The 22,292-nt window shown below is 42.5% G+C and overlaps 1 protein-coding gene across 7 annotated transcripts in view; it reads left to right on the forward strand.

Moving 5' to 3' along the window:
* Positions 1 to 22,292, forward strand: part of LRP5 (LDL receptor related protein 5) — a 266,220-nt gene that overhangs the window by 12,185 nt on the left and 231,743 nt on the right. The window contains exon 1 of one of the 7 annotated variants that reach the window (XM_065591996.1): positions 19,829 to 20,007. The exons of the other annotated variants lie outside the window; for them this stretch is intronic. Coding sequence (XP_065448068.1) covers positions 19,950 to 20,007 — 58 coding nt within the window. The 5' untranslated portion in view covers positions 19,829 to 19,949. Of the gene's footprint in view, positions 1 to 19,828; positions 20,008 to 22,292 lie in introns of those variants that run through there. 7 annotated transcript variants of the gene reach the window in all.

Below are 22,292 nucleotides of genomic sequence, written 5' to 3' on the forward strand. Positions count from 1 at the left end.
GTGTGACTTTTTGAAAGCTGTATTTCCAACTGGAAAATGTAGTAGATCTGGCCATTGCTTTAGCTGGATGTGAACAATGAAAACCCCCTTTTCTCCCCCAAAGGTGTGGGTTTTTAAATTGATTTCATTGTCTTTCTGTGTTTGGTTTCTATGAACATTCTAGCAAATGATATTACTGGCCGAAACGTGCACGAAACAGCAAAATTTAAGTTAACACAGGACAATACTTGCAGCAGGCAAATTTTTGAATTTGTGATTTGTAAGAATTATGCTCATCTGGTCAGGGAACAGAAACGTGCTATGTGTTTCGTGCAAAACGAACCCATACCACTTGAATTGTATATACAGAATTCTTGCAGCTGGTAAACTCATGAACAATCTGTAACCCAGGACTTGTTTGTAGAAATTATTTGACAATTTCTATGAACAATGAATACATTCCGGAAAAATCACTGTTAGTTCATGGACAACTTGTGGCCAAAAAGACTAAATATGTTGAATGTTTTCATTCTGAAATATTTTTCCAGCTCTAATAATTTCCATTGATCATTATTACCAAATCAGCCTTTGCAACTGAAAAATGAAACACACAAGTGGGAATTTTTTCAAAGGGCAGAGAGTTGGGCACCTAACTGCTATTTGTGCCTTTCTTCCTCCTCCCAACAGACGGTTTATATAAAAAAAAAAAAAAAAAAAAAAAAAAAAGGCAGCCGCTTTGGGGTGAACTTTTCCCTCTTGCAATGAAACAAATCCAGAATGGTGATTGCAAAACTGATGTGGCAGCTGCCTGCTAATACTTGCATCATTCTGGTGTTTGCAAATTTAAATGTTTTGATAAGTTTTGCAGTCATTTTGTGCAAACTGGAGAGGTTCTATATAAGCCAGCGAATTGGGAAATGCCTGGCTTTTACTTAAAAAGACTGATAGTTACTCAGAGCTAAAATGTTCTACCAGACCACTTTATTCCCTATGGTAAATACATTTGTGCCTAGCAGTGCTGTGAATGAGCTGACGTAGGCAGGAACAAAACTTTCTTAATGTGTTGGACTTGATCTTAAACTGTCTGGATTAGACTCAGTTGGATAAAATAGGGGGAGGAGACGCTTTTTGGAAGGGGCTGCTAGTACCTCTGTACCCTCAACTTGAGGCCTTTTGTCAACTAGTTTCTCCACTTCAAGGTTTTGTTCTGTTGTGTGATGTCTAACTTGGGAGTAGAGGAGGTTGTTCAAAGCACAATTTTTGGCCAGTATTCCAACCCTGCCCTTAGTCCTCAACTCATAATCCTTAAGAAAGGCAGTATTGCCTACTGTATAGAGTGCTGGGCTGGACTTGGGAGATATTAGATAGGATGTGACTCCCACATCAGCCACACCATCCGTGGCTCGTTTACCTGCACATCTACCAATGTGATATATGCCAGCAATGCCCCTCTGCCATGTACATTGGCCAAACTGGATAGTCTCTACGCAAAAGAATAAATGGACGCAAATCTGACATCAGGAATCATAACATTCAAAAACCAGTAGGAGAACACTCAATCTCTCTGGTCACTCAATAACAGACCTAAAAGTGGCAATTCTTCAACAAAAAAACTTCAAAAACAGACTCCAGCATGAAGCTGCAGAACTGGAATTAATTTGCAAACTGGATACCATCAGATTAGGCCTGAATAAAGACTGGGAGGGGTTGGGTCATTACAAAACCTAAACTTAATTTTCCCAATACTAATTTCTCCCTACTGTTACTCACACCTTCTTGTCAACTGTCTGTAATAGGCCACTCTCTTACCACTTCAAAAGTTATTTTTCCTCCCTTGGTACCCTGCTGTTAATTGATTTATCTCGTTAGACTGACCTCGCACTTGGTACAGCAACCCCCATCCTTTCATGTATTTATACTTGCTCCTGTATTTTTCACTTCATGCATCCGATGAAGTGGGTTCTAGCCCACGAAAGCTTATGCCCAAATAAATTTGTTAGTCTCTAAGCCTTGGCTACACTGGCAATTCACAGCGCTGCACTTGCTCGCTCAGGGGTGTGAAAAAACACCCCCCCGAGCGCAGCGAGTGCAGCGCTGTAAAGCGCCAGTGTAATCAGCGCCTGCAGCGCTGCACGCTCGCTCGCAGCGCTGCAAGTTATTCCCCTCGGAGAGGTGGAGTACTTGCAGCGCTGCGACTACACTCGCGCTTCACAGTGCTGCCTCGGCAGCGCTGTGAATCCGCAAGTGTAGCCAAGGCCTAAGGTGCCACAAGGACGCCTCGATTTTTGAGAATGCAGAGAGGCTTGTACTTGTCTGGTAGCAGCCTGTCCCAATTTACATGCTTGAGCTTCTGGTTTCACACCATACTAGGTCCCTCCTGGAACCTGATACACTTTTTCCAGATCCACTCATTATAATACATCTTCCTCTTAACTTGTCAGTATTTTTGTTGGTTTGTAAGCAATTCTGGGCAGGGAACTTGTCGGATTGTGTGTCTGAAGAGCTAACCATGCCAATGGCACAATTATGTATGTGCATATTTAGACAGAATGTCAAGGTGTTCAGTCTTGGGAACTTCTGCTCCTTATTTTGAAGGGAGGAGCACCTTCCCATCTCTGGCTGGTGTCCTTCCCTCTTGTGTACAGGCCTAATAATGGCATTCACACCTTTTCACCTCTAGTTCAGATTAGAGGTAATGAGCTCCACTTGGACTATGCATGAAGACCACTCTGGAGCTCCAGCTAATGAACAATATAGTGGGACCTGCTTTTTATTCAAGGTGGGCAGATAAGAGCACGTTACACCCTTGATCTGTGTTCTGAATTAGCTTTCACTTTTTGGTGCAGCCGAGGGTCTTGGTCATTATCCATAAAGCTTTAAATGGTGTGTGTTTCAGTTACCTTGGAGATTTCTGTACTCCACCCCCACTATATCCTGCTGTGGCAATTAGTGTTGATGGGAATACTTTGGTCATCGGTCCCCAGGGCGGAACTCAGAGCATCTGGGGGTAGAGCACTTCTTGTGCTGAGGTCCTCAATGGCAGAGTTCACTCAGCCAGAATCTTGCCATTCCTAGGGAATGATGCAAGCCACTTCTTGTTTTCTCCTAACAATGAATGTTGGAATCTCAGAGTTGGTAAGACAACTCCCACCTGTTCATGCTCTCTGTATGTGTGTATATATATCTCCTCAATATATGTTCCATTCTATATGCATCCGAAGAAGTGGGCTGTAGTCCACGAAAGCTTATGCTCTAATAAATTTGTTAGTCTCTAAGGTGCCACAAGTACTCCTGTTCTTTTTGTTGGAATCTCTGTAACCATTGGTCTCTCACCTGGTTATCACCTGAGGCTGATCTTTTTGAGGAAGTTTCAGTGGGTGATGAGTGAGGATGTGGAGAATTGTTCCTTATTTTGAGAACTGTGGAGCAGGAGTAACACTGTGTGACCCCCCCGCCCCAGGAATAACACAGTCTATTTAGCGCCCCAAGTTATTCCGGTACCTGATCGTGAAGTCCCTACGTACACCAATTTTTCATTGGTTTCAATGGTGGGTGCATGTGTGTAAATGCTGCAGGGCTAATCCAGAATGTATTTGATAGATTTAGGTAAGGATTGTGCCATAGCTTTGCGCTTGCCTGAATACGCAAACTATGTAGGATCAATGTCATCTGGGTACATAAAGGAATTTGTTTCTCTCTAAAGCAAATTACAATAGCTAGAGGGTATCTTGACTTTTTTTAACAGGTTCTTTTGTCATCTACTTAGTAACATCTTGCGGTTTAGAAATCAACTTTGCTAGTGGATTAAGTTAAATCAGAAAAAGCACTCTTATTCTGGAATAAGTTACCACATGGGAAGCTATTCCAGAATAGTTTATTCTTGTCATTTCCCCATGTAAACCAGCACTAAAGCTAACAAGCATGCTGTAGGAATTTGGGCACTGTATAATAGATTTATTTTCAAGAGTTTGGTCTATTCTGCTGTTCAGGGTGGGTTATAAATTGGTTCACTATTGTTAGTTATTCAGACCAGTGCAGCTGCTGAGATCAGCGAAGGAGTTCTTGGGGCAAGCACCTACCTGCACACTCTTGAAGTTGAGGGTCAAATGTTTTTGGTGAAATGTGCCTGCTTCTGACACTCCCATTGACAATCCGCAAATGCCCAAAGTAACTGACCTTCAGAGTACGTGACAAGATGTATCTCTTAGGCCAAGTGGCTGTTTGACTATGGGCCATTGCTTGCCTTTAGCATGTAAATACTGTGGTGTAGAGTCAGTAGTTATTACCTTCAGTAAATTAAGGGGATGTTCTATGCTGCCTGTCGTGGTCAGTTTAAATAATTTTGCTTGGTTTTGAATTGGAGCCCAGATGCTGCAGAGATAGGTGCATTAAAAGCAATGAACTAACATATGTGAGTTTAAATGATGGTTTAATCACTGTTTACGTTATAGGCAATCTGCTTGTACAACCGTACTCTAGCTATTTGTTTATGTATGTTACAAATTGAGAGAGGGCTTGAAATAGCATCTTGCCCTCTGATGAATACCAGCATGGTATTTGATTTTGGGTCACTTCTGCTGACTGTGCGATTATTGCTCCTTGCGTAAGCCATGATATCTGCAGAACCTCGTTGATTCAGTAAAGCCTTATAACAATTGGGAGACCATGAACTACTACTAATGAAAAGCCTGTGCATGTTTACTTGAGTCTTAGGCAGCAAAGGGCACGTGTGGAGGCTGATAGGCTAAAAATATGATCTGCCAGCTGCTGTGTTCTGGATTACAACTGCATATACGCAAAGTTTTGTCCCCACTTTGCTGTGTTGCTCCTTTATTGGGAAGTACGAGTAGAATGCTGAATTTTACAAGAATCCTCCCACGGCGTGCAGGAAGCAGAATTTTGTAATTTTAAATGCACGGCTTGCACACAAGAATAGAACAGTCACATGTGGGTGGAGGGAAGCATGTGCACACAGCTATGATTGCAGAGAGGAACTTAGCACTAGTTGTTATTGTAAGGGCTGAACCCATTGTTTATCTTAAGAAATGATCTTCACATTTTTTTTAAACCTCTGATCAGCAGGACACTGGGAACAGGTCACTGTGAGTGTTCAGAAAGGTCACATTTTCTTACCACATTTGACAATGTCTCTTTCAATATAAGGTTTAATTTTTGAGGACTCTGGGTTTAGTCTCAATCACTGTGGCTCTTTTAGAGGGTCAAAATGGGTGGAGAAAGTGGTAGTCTTTGTTTAATGCACCGTTTCCCTTTTTCTCTGAGTAATCAGAGGGAGGTAAGATTGAAAAATCTGCTAGTTCTTTACCATATTTGTTCTCGACGATGTCTTATGTAAGTGGCCCTACCCAGGTGCCTTTTCCTTACCTTATTTGGAAAGAATGTTTAAAGCAGAGAGTATAGACTTATTCAAAGCCCCCTCAGAAATAGTACCAGTTGCTAGCGGGGTTCTTTTAGCTGGAGAGCCCAGAACCATTTAAAGATACAGTGTAGACTGTTGTAAATAGAAATCTGTTACCTTCTCCTTCCCTCCCAGGTTCTGTTACTTAGAATATTGTGACAGAAATACATTCAGAAAAAAAAAAATTTTTTTTGACCTGTAACCACCTTTCTGCCTTTTGGAGTGAAGTTACACCGAGTTCTGTGATGCACCTCTACCATTAGTGATGCTTTTAAAGTGTTATTCCCAGTATCTGAAACTACAGAAACAGCCCTCCAGAGAAATTCTGAAAATTCTTATTAAAGGAATGAGTCTCTTGGTCTCAAAATGAGACTACTCTGAAATTTTTCTGTTACTAAAACAGAACACATCTCTTTACCGAAAGAGTTATACTTCTTAAAGGATATTGACTCTAGCAAAGAGAAAACATTTGAACCGTATACAAAATTAAAAAAACAAAACAGGACAGCTGTAACTCCAGGTTATCAGTAATTTACAGTTGGATTTTAATATATTAGAATCAATTTTCTTCTCCAAAGGCTGACTTTGTTGTTGTTGTTGTTGTTTTAAATTAAAACCAACAATAGCTTTTGGTTCATCAGCCAGTTATAGACACTCTCGTTAATAATTAAACCGGCAGCTGATCATTTTAGGCAATTACATTATTGTTACACTTATTGCAGTGTCATTCAGCAGGTTCACTAGTGCCAGGGTGTGCCTGCGCCCCAGTAGAAAGCCTGTGGCTGGCCTGTGTCAGCTGACTCAGGCTGCAGAGCTAAAAATTGCAGCGTAGTAGTAATGGCTCAGGCTGGAGTTCGAACTCTGAGACTCTCCCCTCTCATGGGCTGGAGCCCGAGCGTGAGTGTCTCCATGGTAATTTTATAGTCGCGCAGCCTGAGCCCCGCAAATGGGAGTGAGCTGACACGGGCCTGCCATGGGTGTTTTTTTGCAGTGTAAGCATACCCTAAGAATCCTGAAATCTGCGGGGCAGTTTTTTGGGGCTAATATATTATTTGCCAATAAATGCTGTTTCAGTGGACCAAAACTATTAGTGAATACGACACAAATTTGCAAAATAGTCCCCCCCCCCCCCAATGTTGGGCTAGATGGACAAGGGAGTATAGGTGTCGTTCACAAAACAGCTGGTAGCAGTAATGTCCTTAAACCCAATTGCTCAGTGGTTAGCTCACTCACCTGGGCAGGGGGAGATCTAGGTTCAAGGCCGGGTTCAAATCCTCACTCTGGAGCAGAGTCTCCCCCTTCCCAGGTGAGTGCCCTGACCACTGAACTATTGGGTATTTGGGGATGAATCTCCCTTGGTGAAGATGTTCTGGGCTGTATAAATAAATAATCATTGGAGCAAGGACTGAACTTGGGTTTTCCACATCCCAGCTAAGCTCCCTAACCACCAAGCCACAGTCTATTTCTCACAGTGTCTCATGCCCGATGACTTTTCAAGTATTTTGTACAGAGTGAAAGAGCTTCACAAGAGAGATTGTGAGAGACCAACCCCAGATACTCAGTCACCTGATGGTTAGGGCGCTCACTTGGGAGAGGGAAAGCCTGCGTTCAAGTCATTGATCCAGAATGAAGATTCAAACCTGGGACTCCCACATTCTAGATGAGTGTTTAGCCACTGGGCTATAGGATATAAAGCAGAGGGAGTCAATTATTTTTTTGTGGAGGTCCAGATTTCTTGGTCAAGGTATAGTCAAGGTCCAGACCCCAGAGAAAATAATAATAAAAACGACAACGATAATTATAAGTATATAAAAAGATTTCGAAGTCTATTCAAAAGCATCTGGTGGTCTGAATTTGGCCTGTGGTCTGTCTATTGACTCCCCTGATATAAAGGGACCACTGCCATCTCCTCTGATTTTGTGGAATTTAGCCCTTCATTTTCTTTGCTTTTATTAAGCAAAGGTTGATGTCCAGAAATGAAACTTTTTTGTTTGACTGGAAATGAATTTTTGGTCAAGTTTTTCAATTTGCCAAAACCTCTGAAAAAATTCAGTTTCAATTTGATAAGGACCAATTTTTTTTTTCAGAACTGTCAGTGACCCATAAAATCAATTATTCTTCCAGCTCTAATTATATTCCCTCTGAGGTGGGCCTGAGGATGGGAACACCCTCTGGAAGAAGGAAGAATGTGAATGAGTTTCTAAGAAAGCAAGCTGCTTAGCAGTACCTATTATTTATTCTGGCTCATGGAGATATTTAAATATAGAGGTTGTTAAATAAAATACTTCCAAACTCTGCAAGTTCTGACATTCTTGTGAACTCCAGACTACCGCTATGGGTTTAACAATAATAGACTTAATTGCCCAACCCTCTCTGAACCGACAGAAATGTTGGTTTGCCACATAGTATAAATATGTCCATATTTATATGCACTTTTCCCCAAAGCAGGCTACAAATATGCCCTAGAACTTACAAACACCAACAATGGGAAGCAGGTATCAGAGGGGTAGCCGTGTTAGCCTGAATCTGTAAAAAGCAACAGAGGGTCCTGTGGCACCTTTAAGACTAACAGAAGTATTGGAGATGAAGAACTGAGGTTTTTACCCACGAAAGCTTATGCTCCAATACTTCTGTTAGTCTTAAAGGTGCCACAGGACCCTCTGTTGCTTTTTAATGGGAAGCAGGTTGCACGGGTCCCAATTGCACACAGTTATAATAACCTAGTGTCTGCTCCATATTCACTTTGTTTAATCTTAAATGCCTAAATCCTTATAAACTGCATTAATGTAAAGAGAATTGAAATTGTGGTGTTGGGAGTTCAGACTGTATCCTGCATTGTGCTGTCTGTATTGTACTGAAATATTCTGGGGTAGTAACTATAGGACTGTTGCCATTGGAACCACTGCTGAACATAAGAACGGCCATATTGGGTCAGACCAAAGGTCCATCTAGCCCAGTGTCCTGTCTTCCGACAGTGGCCAGTGCCAGGTGCCCCAGAGGGAATGAACTGAACAGGTGATCATCAAGTGATCCATTCCCTGTCACCCAATCCCAGCTTCTGACAAACAGAGGCTAGGGACATCATCCCTGTTCATCCTGGCTAATAGCCATTGATGGACCTATCCTCCATGAACTTACCTAGTTCTTTTTTGATCCCAGTTGTAATCTTGGCCTTCACAACATCCTCTGGCAAGGAATTCCACAGGTTGACTGTGTTGTGTGAAAAAAATTGGTACAGAAGCTGATTTAAATGATAGCTTACAGACAGCAGTTAGTAGTCCTGCGATTTCACATTTGAATTCCATTAGAACTCTTGGGTGAATACCATCTGGTCCTAGTGACTTATTACTGTTTAGTTTATCAGTTTGTTCCCAAACCTCCTCTAATGACACCTCAATCAGGGACAGTTCCACATTTTTGTCACTTAAAAAGAATGGCTCATGTTTGGGAATCTCCCTCACATCCTCAACCGTGAAGACCGATGCAAAGAATTCATTTAGTTTCTCCGCAATGGTCTTATTGTCCTTGAGTGCTCCTTTAGCATCTCGATCGTCTAGTGGCCCCACTGATTGTTTAGCAGACTTCCTGCTTCTGATGTACGTAAAACATTTTTTGCTATTACTTTTTGAGTCTTTGGCTAGTTGTTCTTCAAATTCTTTTTTGGCCTTCCTAATTATATTTTTACATTTCATTTGCCAGAGTTTATGCTCCTTTCTATTTTCCGCATTAGGATTTAATTTCCACTTTTTAAAGGATGTCTTTTTGTCTCTCACTGCTTCTTTTAATTTGTTGTTTAGCCACGGTGGCTCTTTTTTGGTTCTCTTACTATGTTTTTTAATTTGGCGTATATGTTTAAGTTGAGCCTCTATTATGGTGTCTTTAAAAAGTTTCCATGCAGTTTGCAGGGATTTTACTTTTGGTGATGTACCTGTTAATTTCTGTTTAACTAACCTCCTCATTTTTGTGTAGTTCTCCTTTCTGAAATTAAATGCTAAAGTGTTGGGCCACTGTGGTGTTTCCCCCACCACAGAGATGTTAAATTTAATTATATTATGGTCACTATTACCAAGCGGTCCAGCTATATTCACCTCTTGGATCTGATCCTCTGCTCTACTTAGGACTAAATCAAGAATTGCCTCTCCTCTTGTGGGTTCCAGGACTAGCTGCTCCAAGAAGCAGTCATTTAAGGTGTCAAGAAACTTTATCTCTGCATCAGTAGTTAATATCTATAAAATGTCCACATCACAAAACCACCTGTAAGTTAAATGATTCTGCTGCAGTTAGAGCCCCTTGTCCCAAAGTAATTGGGAAAGAATAATGATGGTCAAGAATTGGCTGCCAAGTGGGCATCTCACTTATGGAAACTAGCTGCTCCACCATCAGGCAGATCCTCATCTCATGCCAGCAAAACTAGTTAAGGGTGATTAGCTAGCCGTAACCAGCTAACCCTTCTGCTGAATAAAAAGCATGTTACCCGCAGATTAAGAATCCCGGTATTTGGAAGACAAAAGCAATACTTGGTCACAGGGTGGATTTGATTTAATCAAATTGATTTAAATCGTGATTTAAATCACTAGTCAGGAAGACTCGATTTACTCATGGATTTCTACATAAAAGCAGGGGTGAAAGTAAAACTTACCAGTACAGGGGCTGGCTCCGCGCCCCTCTCCTCCCCTCGGAAGGGGCGGGGCTGGGGGTTAGCATCCCAGCCAGCCCTTCCACGCTGCCTGGCCCGCGCCGCCCAGGGCTCCAGCAGCGATTTAAAGGGCCCGGGGCTCTGGCCACCAGTGCCTCTACTGCAGCAGCAGCCAGAGCACCGGGTCCTTTTAAATCGCTGGCCCCAGGCAGCTGCTCCTCTTGCGCCGCGCCCCCCCCGGCAGCCAGGGGGCAGGGCAAAAGGGGCAGCAACGATAATGCGCTGTTGCAGCAGCGCTTTAAGGACCCTACTTAAAGCGCTGCCGCGGTAGTGCTTTAACGTCACTTCCCCTTTTGCACTCCCCCCTCGGGGGACCCGGCAGCGCTTTAAGTAAGGCGGTATGGGCCGGTACTGGCAGTCACTTTTTACTGGTATGCCGTACTGGCCCGTACCATCTTACTTTCACCCCTGCATAAAAGTGCATTCTGGTTGGTTGTTATGACCTTAATACATATTCTTCACAACTCAGAGACAGATGTAGGTTTTATTTTTAGAAGGTACACACTATACATTTTTAAAGTGATTTATTTTGAAAACTTTTCAGATTAGTTTTACAGCTATATCAGAAAATGAATGATTGTTTGGTTATTTCATTTACCAAAGGTAATTGAAGCAGATAGTTCACCTCCCAGTGACTTCATAAATATCTCCAATTCAACAGGTTAAACATTAATATTTGGAGGATTTTCTTGCCATGCTGTATTAGGAGGAGAAGATCACCAGACAGACATTTAAATTGTTTTATTTAACTAAAACAATAATGTTATATATTCTGGATTTTTTTCTTCAACAGCAAACATAATATTTTAACAAAACAAGCATATGCATTTTTGAATTTAGTTAAACATTCAAGTTTTTAAAATCAGGTTTGTTTTTGTTAAAATTGTTTAACTAAAATATTTAAATGAAATATTAAAAAAAAAATTAAATCGACTATGTCAGCCGAGTCAACATGAGAAACTTAAAATATTGGCTTCTGCAGCTAACTCAGTTGTCTTCACTTTCATTTTCCTGTTTGTTCATAATCTGGCAAAGAAAAACAAGCTTTCCTGCTTTTTCAGGTCCCAAACAATTTTTCAATTTGGAATGGACTTAGGGCGACCAGACAGCAAGTGTGAAAAATCGGGACAGGGGGTAGGGGGTAATTTGAACCTATATGAGAAAAAGACCCAAAAATCGGGACTGTCCCTATAAAATCGGGACATCTGGTCACCCTAAATGGACTAGTCCAAAGGAAGAAAATATTCTTTCTGCACTGGCAGAAGAAGCTACTTCTGTTAAAAGTGAGATTATCACTTCAGCAGTCTCTGAATCCAAGTGCTTAAGTGACTTCCACCAGTTCACTGGTGTGACTTTCCTTAAAACATCATCAGCAAACATATATTTCTTGAATAGTTCTTATTCGCAAACTGGGTCTCTTTTATGGCCTGCTGCCATTATAGGTTTTCCCTTCTAGTGAGAGAATGGTATGGTAGATCTCAAATCAATGAAGGCTACACTCAGAAAGTCCTCAAGACTTCTAGAATATGCTGCTCAAACAGTTTCACTTTTGACTCTACTGCCTGTCCCTCCCTTCTCACATTTGTCTCCAGTTGTTCCCTTGTCCAGATCTGTGTCACCCCCAACAATCTTCTATTCATTGAACTTTTTGAAACTTTTGGAGAGAGGTAAGGGATTTACTCTGTACACAAATTTGAAGAGGGACAATAGGGTTGAGGTCTGTTATTTCTCACCTCTATATATTATTTATTTATTTAAAAACATTTTTGCTGTTAACAAGCATGTTATCTCTGGAGACACAAATCCACAGTTTGAGAACTGCAAAACTAAGCATCTCTGATGGTATCTTCTAGACTGAGCACGGAGCCCCTTTGGGTAGATAGAAAGATTAACCTAAATAATCTATACAGAAGCCCCTGGAGCCCCATAAGATTGGGTCCTTAATACATGAACTATTGTAACTCATTTACAAAACTTTTCTTAAAACATTACGTGAATATATTGTTTCATACGATAGAATTAGAATTTATAATCCCCATTCCATTATGAGACATTATAAGTCAAAGATATATCTTAATTAAAACTATCTTTAGATATCTTTTTTCCTCAAAAAGCATTTTATCAAAAAAATCCGATTTAAATAAAAAAAATCCAATTTTTTTTTTAAATAATTGATTTTTATCCACTCTGCTTGGTCAGATTTTGCTCACACGTTCATAATACATTGCTTGGCAACAACCTGCGTCAGTAAAGAGAGAAGTAGCTTTATGATATAGGGTAAAGTTTAATTTAAATCCTACTTCTCTTTTTCTAATAAAACTTACGCTGTAGGGTTGAGTCTGCATTTCATGGATGCTTGTAACTCATTTAATTTTGGAGAGGATAGCTTCATGTGTCTCCATACAATTTAGACATTACCCTGCTTAGGATGAGTTTAGATGATTTAAAAACAATGTGTTATTTTTTAAAACGTCTTTAATAGTCCGTTCTGCACCTCATTAGTGACAAGAATAGCATCTTAGAGAGGCTTCTAAGCAGCCCCAAAATGTATCATGTGTTTGTATTTATAGTGTGGTGTTCCTAGAGGGTGAAATATATGGATTAACTAGTATACTGCCGTTCATGGATGTTTTCCCTTTTATGTTATGCTGTTTTGTGGTATGTTTGGATTATTACTGTATGAATCAAGATTTTTACTCCGTGAAAGCTTTGATTTAAGGGACCTCAAAGGAATAGCTAGTAATTAAGATGTCAAGTGTTTGCTCATCATTACTATGTTAAGTGTGTAAATATAACATACTGAAGCCTTATAAAGGAAAACAATATCATGTTGCAATCAGTGCAACACATTCTTGAGAGGATTTAGACTCCTTTATTGCCTTCAAGTAAAACATGAAGGAAGTTGGTTGTTTTCAAATGATGAGAATATTGATTAAATAAAATATGTGCAGTTGCTTTAATGCTTCATGTTCCATTTGTAAGGTGAGCAAGAGGAAAGTGATAGAAGGTAATGACTTCTGGTCAATGGCTGCTCAGTGAAATGAGTTGGTGATTTGAGTCCAGTTCTTAGTTTCCCAATCACAATTAGCACTCACAGCAGAAAAGACAAGAAAATTGAGTGGGTCTGCTGAGCCATGTTGCAGATGGAAGCAGCGAGTGAGGATGGAAATAGTGTCACCAGGCGTCTGGTTTTCGATCAGAATGCCTGGTCGAAAAGGGACCCTGGCAGCTCCGGTCAGCACCACTGGCCAGGCTGCTGAAAGTCCGGTTGGTGGCGCAGCAGGGCTAAGGCAGGCTCCCGGCTTGCCCTGGCTCTGCGGAGCTCCCCGGAAGAGGCCAGCATGTCCGGCCCCTAGACGCAGCGGGGATCAGGGAAGCTCTGCGTGCTGTCCCCGCCCCCAGAGCTGCGGAGGTGGTGCCTGAGGGTGCGGGAAATGTGGACATTTCCGCAGAGCTGCCTGGCTGTGAGTTCACCGAGGGGCTGGACATGCCGGCTGCTTCTGGGAGCAGGATGGAGCCTGCCTTAGCCCCACTGTGCTGCAGACTGGAAGCTGCCTGGCCGGAGCCCGCACCCCAAACCCACTGCCCCAGGTCAGAACCCCCTTCCCCTCCCTAACGCCCTCCCAGACCCTGCACCCCCCACTAGCACCCCAACCCCTGCCCCAGGTCTGATCTCCCTCCCGCACCCATACTCTCTGAGACCCCGCACTCCTACCAGAATCCCCTGCCCAAGGTTGGAAACCCCCTCCTGCACCCTAACTCCCTCCCAGAGCCCGCACCCCACCCCCCTACCCCAGCCCTGATCCCCCTCTCGCACTCCAACCCCCTCGACCCCAGCCTGAAGCCCGCTCCTGCACCCCAACCCGCTCATCCCTGGCCCCACCCCAAAGCCTGCCTCCCTCCTGCACCTCAACCCCCAGCCCTGAGCCTGCTCCTGCACCCCAAACCCCTCAGCCCCACCCCAGAGCCCACAACCCCAGATGGAGCACTCCCTCCCTCCCGCACCCCTATCCCTCTTCCCCAGCCCAGTGAAAGTGAGTGGTGGGGGGGAGAGCTAGCAACGGAGGGAGGGGCTTGGAGTGAATGCGGGGAGCCTCAGAGAAGGGGTGGGACAGGGGCAGGGCCTCAGGGAAGGGGTGGGGCATGGGTGTTCGGTTTTGTGCAATTAGAAAATTGGTAATCCTAGATGGAGATGAGTAGATTTTGGGGGCAGAGGTGAAGGGGATGGGAGCAACAAGATTATTAAATCTAGAACAAATGTCTAAATTCCCTTTTACTCCTGATGCTGTTTACTTTTGCATCTTACTTCTCTTGGACAATGAAATAAATTGGTCAGTTTCACCTTGCAATTCTACACTAGCAGAAAGTTGCAATATTGAGGTTGCAAACAATCCTGGGGTGTTTAAAATCCAAACAAAAACCATTTAGTCAAAATATCTATTTATTTCAAAGTGATTATTTTGAAAGGGCTACTGTTGAGTACTTTATGCTCCAAATTTTGATTTTTTGTTAAAGGGGAGAAAATGGGTTTTACAAAACCAAAAATGAATAAAAATGTCTTCATGATCCAGTTTAAAAACTATAGCGAAGGTGCAGAAGGGGAGTGGGAAGGACCATAGGTATCTGTTTTTTGCTGCAGTCTGACAATATGTTGACACTTCACTTTGTCTTTTTCAGACTGCTTCAAATGAGAAGTAGGCTTGGAGAGGGATTGTGTAATATCTGTGTGCAGACACACATGTTCACTTTTTCTACAGTTTACTAATGGGATTTAAGATGTCTTTTGTTTTTGGGATTAATTGCATAAGACCTAAATGTGGGTCATAATATTTTTGTTGAAAGAAGTCTTTCATCTTAAACATGTAGAAAGAACAGCTGGTCCCCTCTTGCATGTAAATGTGTTGGTTAAATAGCCTTCATAAGCCCTTGTTGTAATCCAAGAAGGTAGATGTCTGCTTCTGTGTTTTGCTATTATTGTATGTACCTAGGGGGGAAAGATCTTTGAAAGGGACAAAGTCAGTCCCTGAGTAGCTTTCATTTTCTTTTATAATCTGCTTCAGGGCTTTTTTTTTTTTTTTTTTAATATTGATGCAATTTAATTGTGCCTGACTTAAAAATAACTGGCACATTGACAGGTTAAAAACATAAGCTATGACTCTTTAGCCTCAAACATAAACCACTATTTGCCAACTAATATAAATAATAAGTAATAATTAAGCCACTTGTACTATGGAGATAAGAATTCAGGAATACCTAATCCAAAAACAAGGTTCTGTAATTTGAACAAAGGGAACTGAAATCTCTAACTGTATTAGCTTATAGGTTATTTTTATAGGGCAGCCACTAGAGGGAGACATATCACGCGAACACTTGGCCAAGTCTGATTCCATCCATCAGAGTGCAGTGGTACATAACTATCAACTAGTACATTGCAGTGGCAAATGGATGGAATAGATGAACTGATGGGTCTTTACCATCTCCAACTTCTGATGTTTGTTTAATCTGTATTAATTGCTTCCTGCCTATTTAATTTTCCCTTGTTACATCAATTGGTACACTATTCACTTTGTCCCTGTGGGAAGAGGCCAGTGCATCTGTGACTTGTCAGCTGACTCCAGTTAGGCTTAAAAGAGAGGGTTCCTGAGCCCTAGAGGGAAGAGAGATCCAGTGAATCAGAACTGCCTGGTTCAGTTAAGAAAAGAGGCATGTGAGAGCTGCTTGACAACAGCCTGAGAGAGTCAGGAGAGATTGGTAGGCGAGAGCAGTCAACGATCAGGAAGTCCTTGAAGGAAGCTGTAGGAGGTTCCTGGGGAAGGCTGAAGGCAGGAGAACAGCAGAGGAACATACATATCAGCTGACATCTCCACACTGGAGAGCTGGACCTAGGAGAATGGTGAGAGGGCTGGGAGGAGTAAGAGATGCTCCCCTGGTGAGGATGAACTCCCAGCAGAGAGGCTGTGGGAGGCGGTTCTTGCTGGGAAGAGCACGGTTGTACTACAGCTGGAGTCATTGGCGTGACTGTTATGGTAAAAACAGGAGAGGACTGAAGAGCTCAGGTTTGGCAGAAGATGCCAGAGTCGCAGGACTAGGTGTTGTGTGCTTTTAATGACTACATGCACAGGGAGTGATAAATGGACTTATTTGGGGAATTTTTGTTTTGGACTATTGACACTGTTTTTGTAATAAATTGGTCCCAAGAAGGGGTATGATTGAAGCAAAAGAGCCTGACCTGGAGTTACTGAAGACTCTGAAGGAGGGGAAATTGAGGCAGGGATGTTTGACTACTGCAGCCTGCCACTGGAGGGCATTCCAGGTGGGGGAGCCCTATGACATACTTCCTTTCCCAGGCTACTGTGTAGAGTTAGATGTTATTTGGAATACAGTATCCCCCGAAATGTGCTAGGTGTTTTCAAAACACCAAAGGAGGCATAGTTCCTGTTCTGAGAGGTGTGTAGTCCAAGACTATGGGCATGTCTATATTACAGGAGCTACAGTGGCAGAGTTGCAGTGCCATGGCATAGATGCTTCCTACGTTGATGGAAGGAGTTTTTTTTCCTGTTGATGTAGATAATGCACCTCCTCAAGTGGCGGCAGCTAGGTGAATGGAAGAATTCTTCTTTTGACATCAGGGGTTAGTTCAGTTTAAATAAGGTGCTCAGGGGTGTAAATTTTTCACACCCATGAATGAAGTAGATAGATTGATCTAAATTTTAAGTGTAAAACAAGGCTCTGTCTTCAGTGGTAAAAGAGGTGTGGTTTTTCACATCAAGTTAGCTATCTTGATGTAAAATCTTAGTGAAGACAAAGCAAGTTTTATCTCCGTGTAGCTGGTCATTCATTACAATCCCTTCCCCTCACCTGGGATTTATCTGACCTAGCTACATTGAGGTAAAGATCTGTCTTTTAGCAGTGAAAACAGCCTAAAAGCCACACACATGAAGGGTGGAGGAAAAGGATGCATACAAACCAGAATGATCAGGATGGTGACTGTCATGCATCTTCTTAGTTTGCACATTTTTAATGTAAAAACATAATGCACCTCTCTCCAATTCAGCCTTTTCTTTTCTCTGATACCACTTCCCAGAATTATTTTCACATCCTTGTACAACGCCCTTCCAAAATTTGGTTGATTCCCTCCATAGAGATGAGCAATTGACTCATGAGAGAAATAAAATAGGGCTTGTGTACACGATGCATTAATCTGTGCTAGAGGGGTGTAAATTCTAGTATGCACCAGAGTGTTGTGCCTTAATGGGCCTGTGTGATCCTGCTGACATTCACTGAAAGTTCCTTAGTGCGCGTTAATGTAGTACGGTTTGAAACGGGGCTATATTAAAGCACACTAGGGAACTTTTGGTGCACACCAGTAGGGGCCACATGGCTAGCTCATGTGCAACACACTAGTGCACACTAGAATTTACATCCCTCTAGTGTGGACTAATGCACCATGTAGACAAACCCATAGATAACTAGGCAGTTTAGTAAGCTAGTTCTTGTAGGCATTGCAGAAATAGTGTATTTGTGAAGAATTGTTTTTGGTGATGGGTAGGTTTTAACCCATTCTGTGCCCTGCTGTTTATATCCTCAGTGAACCTCAGTTTTGGATTATTTTAGCTATGCATCCTTGAGTCCTCCTAATTTTTTAGTGTCTCTGAAGAGGTTGTCAAGGGGCCAGGAAGTTAGAGTGACTAAAATATTTCTTCTTCCATTTGCCACGATAAAGAACATAGGTCTCATAGTACCATGTGAATGTTCGTTTGGAAGACTATTCAACAGCAAAAAGGTCTAATCTTATTCAGCCCAAAAAGAGAGAGAGGATGGCTGTATGGCTGACACTTGATGTAGAATTTTGAAGATCTGGGTTCAATTCTTGGCTGAGCCATAGACTGCATGTGACTGCAAGTTGATTAATCTCTGTGCCTCACTTCCCCAGCTGTAAAACGGGGTAACAATATTTGGTTTCTCTTACACTTTGTCTCTCTGGTCTATTTGATCATAAGCCCTTCAGGGTGGTGACAATCCCTTACTATGTGTGTAACCAGTGCATATCACACTGGGCATCTTGGTTTTGATCTCTAGGTGTTACTATAATATAAATGGTAATTGTCATTTCCTGTGTAGGTATCTTGCTCCCTCTGTATAAGGGCTTGTCTACACTTGAAATGCTACAGCAGCACAGTTGCATTTGCACAGCTGTAGTGCTTCACTGTAGACACCATCTATGCTGACAGGAGGGGTTCTCCCATAGGCATAAGTAATCCACCTCCTGGTAAGTGGTAGCTAGGGGCTTGTCTGCACTACCGGGGTAAGTCAACCCAAGTTATGCTACTCCAGCTAGATGAATAATAATGTAGCTGGAGTCAACGTAGCTTAGGTTGACTTACCGCGGTGTCTTCACTGCGCTGCGTTGTCGGGAGACGCTCTCTAGTCGATTTCCCTGTTAGTGAAGACAAGCCCTAGGTTGATGGAAGAATTCTTCTGTCGACTTAGCACTGTCTACACACAGACCTAGGTCAGCTTAACTGCATTGCTCGGGGTGTAGATCATGCTGGGTCGACCTAACTTTTTAGTGTAGGCCAGGCCTAAGGTCCTTCCCATGGAATGTCTTGTCCTTTGTATCTGTGATTTCAGACACAAATCTTCCAGGATGTATGGAAGCTTTGTGTTAAATTTCACTTTCCTTTCATGTGACTAAGGCGGATGGGTGTGTTGAGATATAACAATGGTAGGCCTGGCTGTTTGTACAGGTGGCAAGCCTGTGGACAGAAAAAAACCTTGTGTGTGTCATAGCAAACCTGAAAGAGAATAATAGACTGTTTCTCTCTCCTCTTTGTATCTGGAGGAAACTGCAACATCTGAAGTTGAGATGGGACCTTTTCTAAGCTCTTCCATTTGTCTCCTGCTACTTCTGTGTTTTCTCTGCATAAGAGGATTTGACAGCAGTGTGATTATTTCTCTTGTTTATGAAATAAGGAAAAACAGTCAAATTAGGCAAATAATTTGTAAAAGAGTCATCTGAAAGGATCAAGAGGTAAATTAAAACATAAAAACAAAACAACTGGTTATAGCTTTAAAAGGAAAATTCCTAAACTCTTAAAATAACATTTATTTTAGAGGATTTTGATGGCTACTTTTGTACTTAAAGCTCAAGACTGAGATTTACCACAAAATTCTTCACATTATTCCTCTGTGGCAATTAATTAGACCAACACCATGTTTCCTTCCAGAACACAACAGACGACTTGGCTTAGCTCCTAACCTAAACAGTGCACACACAGCTCGAGTACTGTGCTGTCTACTGGTGTGGTATGCTTACTTGCCATGCTCTGACACGGGATGTGTGAATGGCTTGGCTCATGCTAGATACAAATGGGATTTGAGAGATAGAGACTGGCCTTGTCTTTACTGCGCGCGCGCAGTACACACACACACAAAAAGAAAAGGGGGGAGGGAGGGTGTTCTTTACCATGTGATAACTAATGTGTGTGAACTGTAATCAGGTGTGATGGGGTGTTCAGGTGTGAAAGGGTTAATGAGACTCAGAAGGGACCAAGTAACCTGATAGACCCCCAGAGAGGGAGGCTTAGACTTAATAAGTGATTCCTGATTGAGGATGGCTCCTAGCTGAGCAGGAGCAAGTGGGGCTGGTATAAGGTCAAGCAATGAGGGCAGAAGAAGGTGGCAGTATGGCAGCTTGCAGTCACTCTGGGTTTAGAGTGGGAAAGGAGGAAACCCGGGGGAGAGGAGTGCCCTAGGATCCTCACCCTGTGGGAAGGATTTACCCAGAAGGATGGTGAAGCAGAAGCCTGCTAGTGGTGGAGTAGGAAAAGACTCAGAGAAACAGCAGTCAGATTTCAGATGACACAGACCTTGGCTGCTGATTTGAGGGTCCCTGAGCTGGAACCCAGACTAGCAGGTAGGTCCGGGATCCCCTACTAGCCACTGGGGGAAGTGGCATAGCTGTGAGTTAGAGGAATGCTGGGAACTATACCTGGTCAACCAGTCCAGTGAGACTTTGATACCCCGGAAGGGGAAAACTATAATGACCCAGCTGGAGGCCCAAGCCCTGAAGAGGAAGAACTGCAACTTCTGGAGTGTGTGTGTGTGTGTGTGTGTGTGGGGGTGTCAGTGTGAATGAGAGGTGGAAGGGGGCATTACCAGGCAGAGAGATTCCCCAGATGCAGCCATAAGGAGGCACTGCAGTGATGAATACAGACAAAGATTCCAGGTAAAAACAGAGCGAAGACCGGGCACTTTAGTTGTACCGTGAGGTAAACTCTCTGAGGTCAGCCCTATACCCTAGCCTGGGGTTGACCTCAGTGAATTTATGCCATGGTGAAACTAAAGTGTCTTGTCTTCACTCTGTTTTTACCTGGTGACAGGTCACACGAGTTAGTTATCCCAAGGTAGAGAACGCACCTTTTTTAGCAGTGTAGACAAGTCCAGAGGTACCAGCAGGGTCACCCTTGTGAGAAGCCAAGTCCACCCAACCCCCAGCTATTAGGGAATTGAAGGGTGATGTTCATAAAGTTTACCTGGGGGACTAGGGGAGGAAGGATAGTCGTATAGTTAAGGTACTGGGCTGAGACCCAGGAGAGCAGGGATTAATTCACAGCTCTGCTACAGCCTCCGTGTGTGACCTTGGACAAATAATTTAATCTTGGTGCCCCAGTTCCCCATCTGCAAAATAGAGATACTTCCTTTGTCTTGTCTTGTCTTTAAATTGTACACTCTTTTGGGTAGGGACTGTCTCTTACGATGTATGAGTACAGTGTCTAGCACAATAAGGCTGTGATCTCAGTTTGGGCTTCTAGGCATTATTGTAACACAGAGTATGATGCTAACAGGCTCCAGGATTCCTAATTGGATGTCTAATAAATCTGCTGATTCTCCTCCCCTTGTTTATACCTGTTGGCTGCTGGTAGGTGTTTCTCTTCCTTTTCTCCAAATCAAACTTCATATCTTCTTGGCTGCTGCAAATGGTTTCTGCTTGTGAGAGCTATGAACTGCAGCAGAGGCAGGCAGTGGTGTAGAGCTGGTTGAAATGTTTTGTTGGAAAACTTTTTTCCAAATTAAAAACTATATTTGCATAACACAAATTTTCATAAAAAATGTTTCATTAAAAACTTCCTGGGTTTTTGACAGAACTGACTTTTTTTTTGTTTAAACCGAAGAGTTTCCATGACAAAATTTACCCTCCCCCCACTTTATGTGAAAATATTTACCATTTTCTGACCATGCTTGAGATAACTGATTTCTATGCTGTGGATCTCTCTTCTGGAATATATATATGCAGTCTCCAGAGGACAGTGCTGTATTAATTCATATTAGGAAGATTGCCTTTGCAAGCAGAAAGGCTAGAGACTTAATTTTTTTAAGCGAAAGGCTTTATTTTTGCAAGTGTTGAGATCTTGGGCTTGTGAGCGTTTCCCCAGGTATTTCAGGAAAGCTTCCTGGTTGCTGCTAGTGAATGGATTTTTTCCAAGCTAGTTCATGGATTGGGTTTGATTTGGATAAGAACCCACCAACATTCAGATGCTTATCCAAAACTTTTTGGCCTAGAAGACTGAGATGGAAATCTCATGAGAACTGTGTTTTCCGTGAGATGTCTGGGATTCCCTGATTTCAGAATGACCAGAAATACTACTGAAGTAGCCTTTTGAATGATATTGCAGTGGGGCCAGCCAAAACAGTGAAAGGTAAATTAAAAAATAATGTAAAAAAAACAAAACAGCCAGTCAACCAAAAAAAAGTGCTTGGATATTGTCTCAGGCCTGGTCTCTGTTAAAAAGCTAGCTTGACCCAGCTACATCGATCGTGGTGTGAACAGTTCACACCCTTGAGAGACTTAGTTATACTGACCCAACCTAACCCATGCTGCAGACGCAGCTGTGTTGATGGAAGAATTCTTCCGTCAAGCTAGCTACTTCCCTTTGAGGGGATGGATTTGCTACAGCGACTAAAAAAAACCCTTTCCTTCGCTATAGAAAATGCCTACATTATAATGCTATAGCAGTGTAGCTGAAGCTGTGCCACTGTATCACTTGTAGGATAGACATAACCTGGATGTAGGCAATCTCTCGGGGAGGTAGATTACCTAAACTGATGGGAGACTCCCTCCTGTTGGTGTAGGTAGGTCTACATTGAAGCACTATAGCTGCGCAGCTGTGCCACTGTACCATTTCAAGTGTAGACAAGCCC

This window comes from Chrysemys picta, chromosome 4 (genome assembly GCF_011386835.1).
Source record: "Chrysemys picta bellii isolate R12L10 chromosome 4, ASM1138683v2, whole genome shotgun sequence".
In the NCBI taxonomy this organism is placed as follows: Eukaryota; Metazoa; Chordata; order Testudines; family Emydidae; genus Chrysemys; species Chrysemys picta.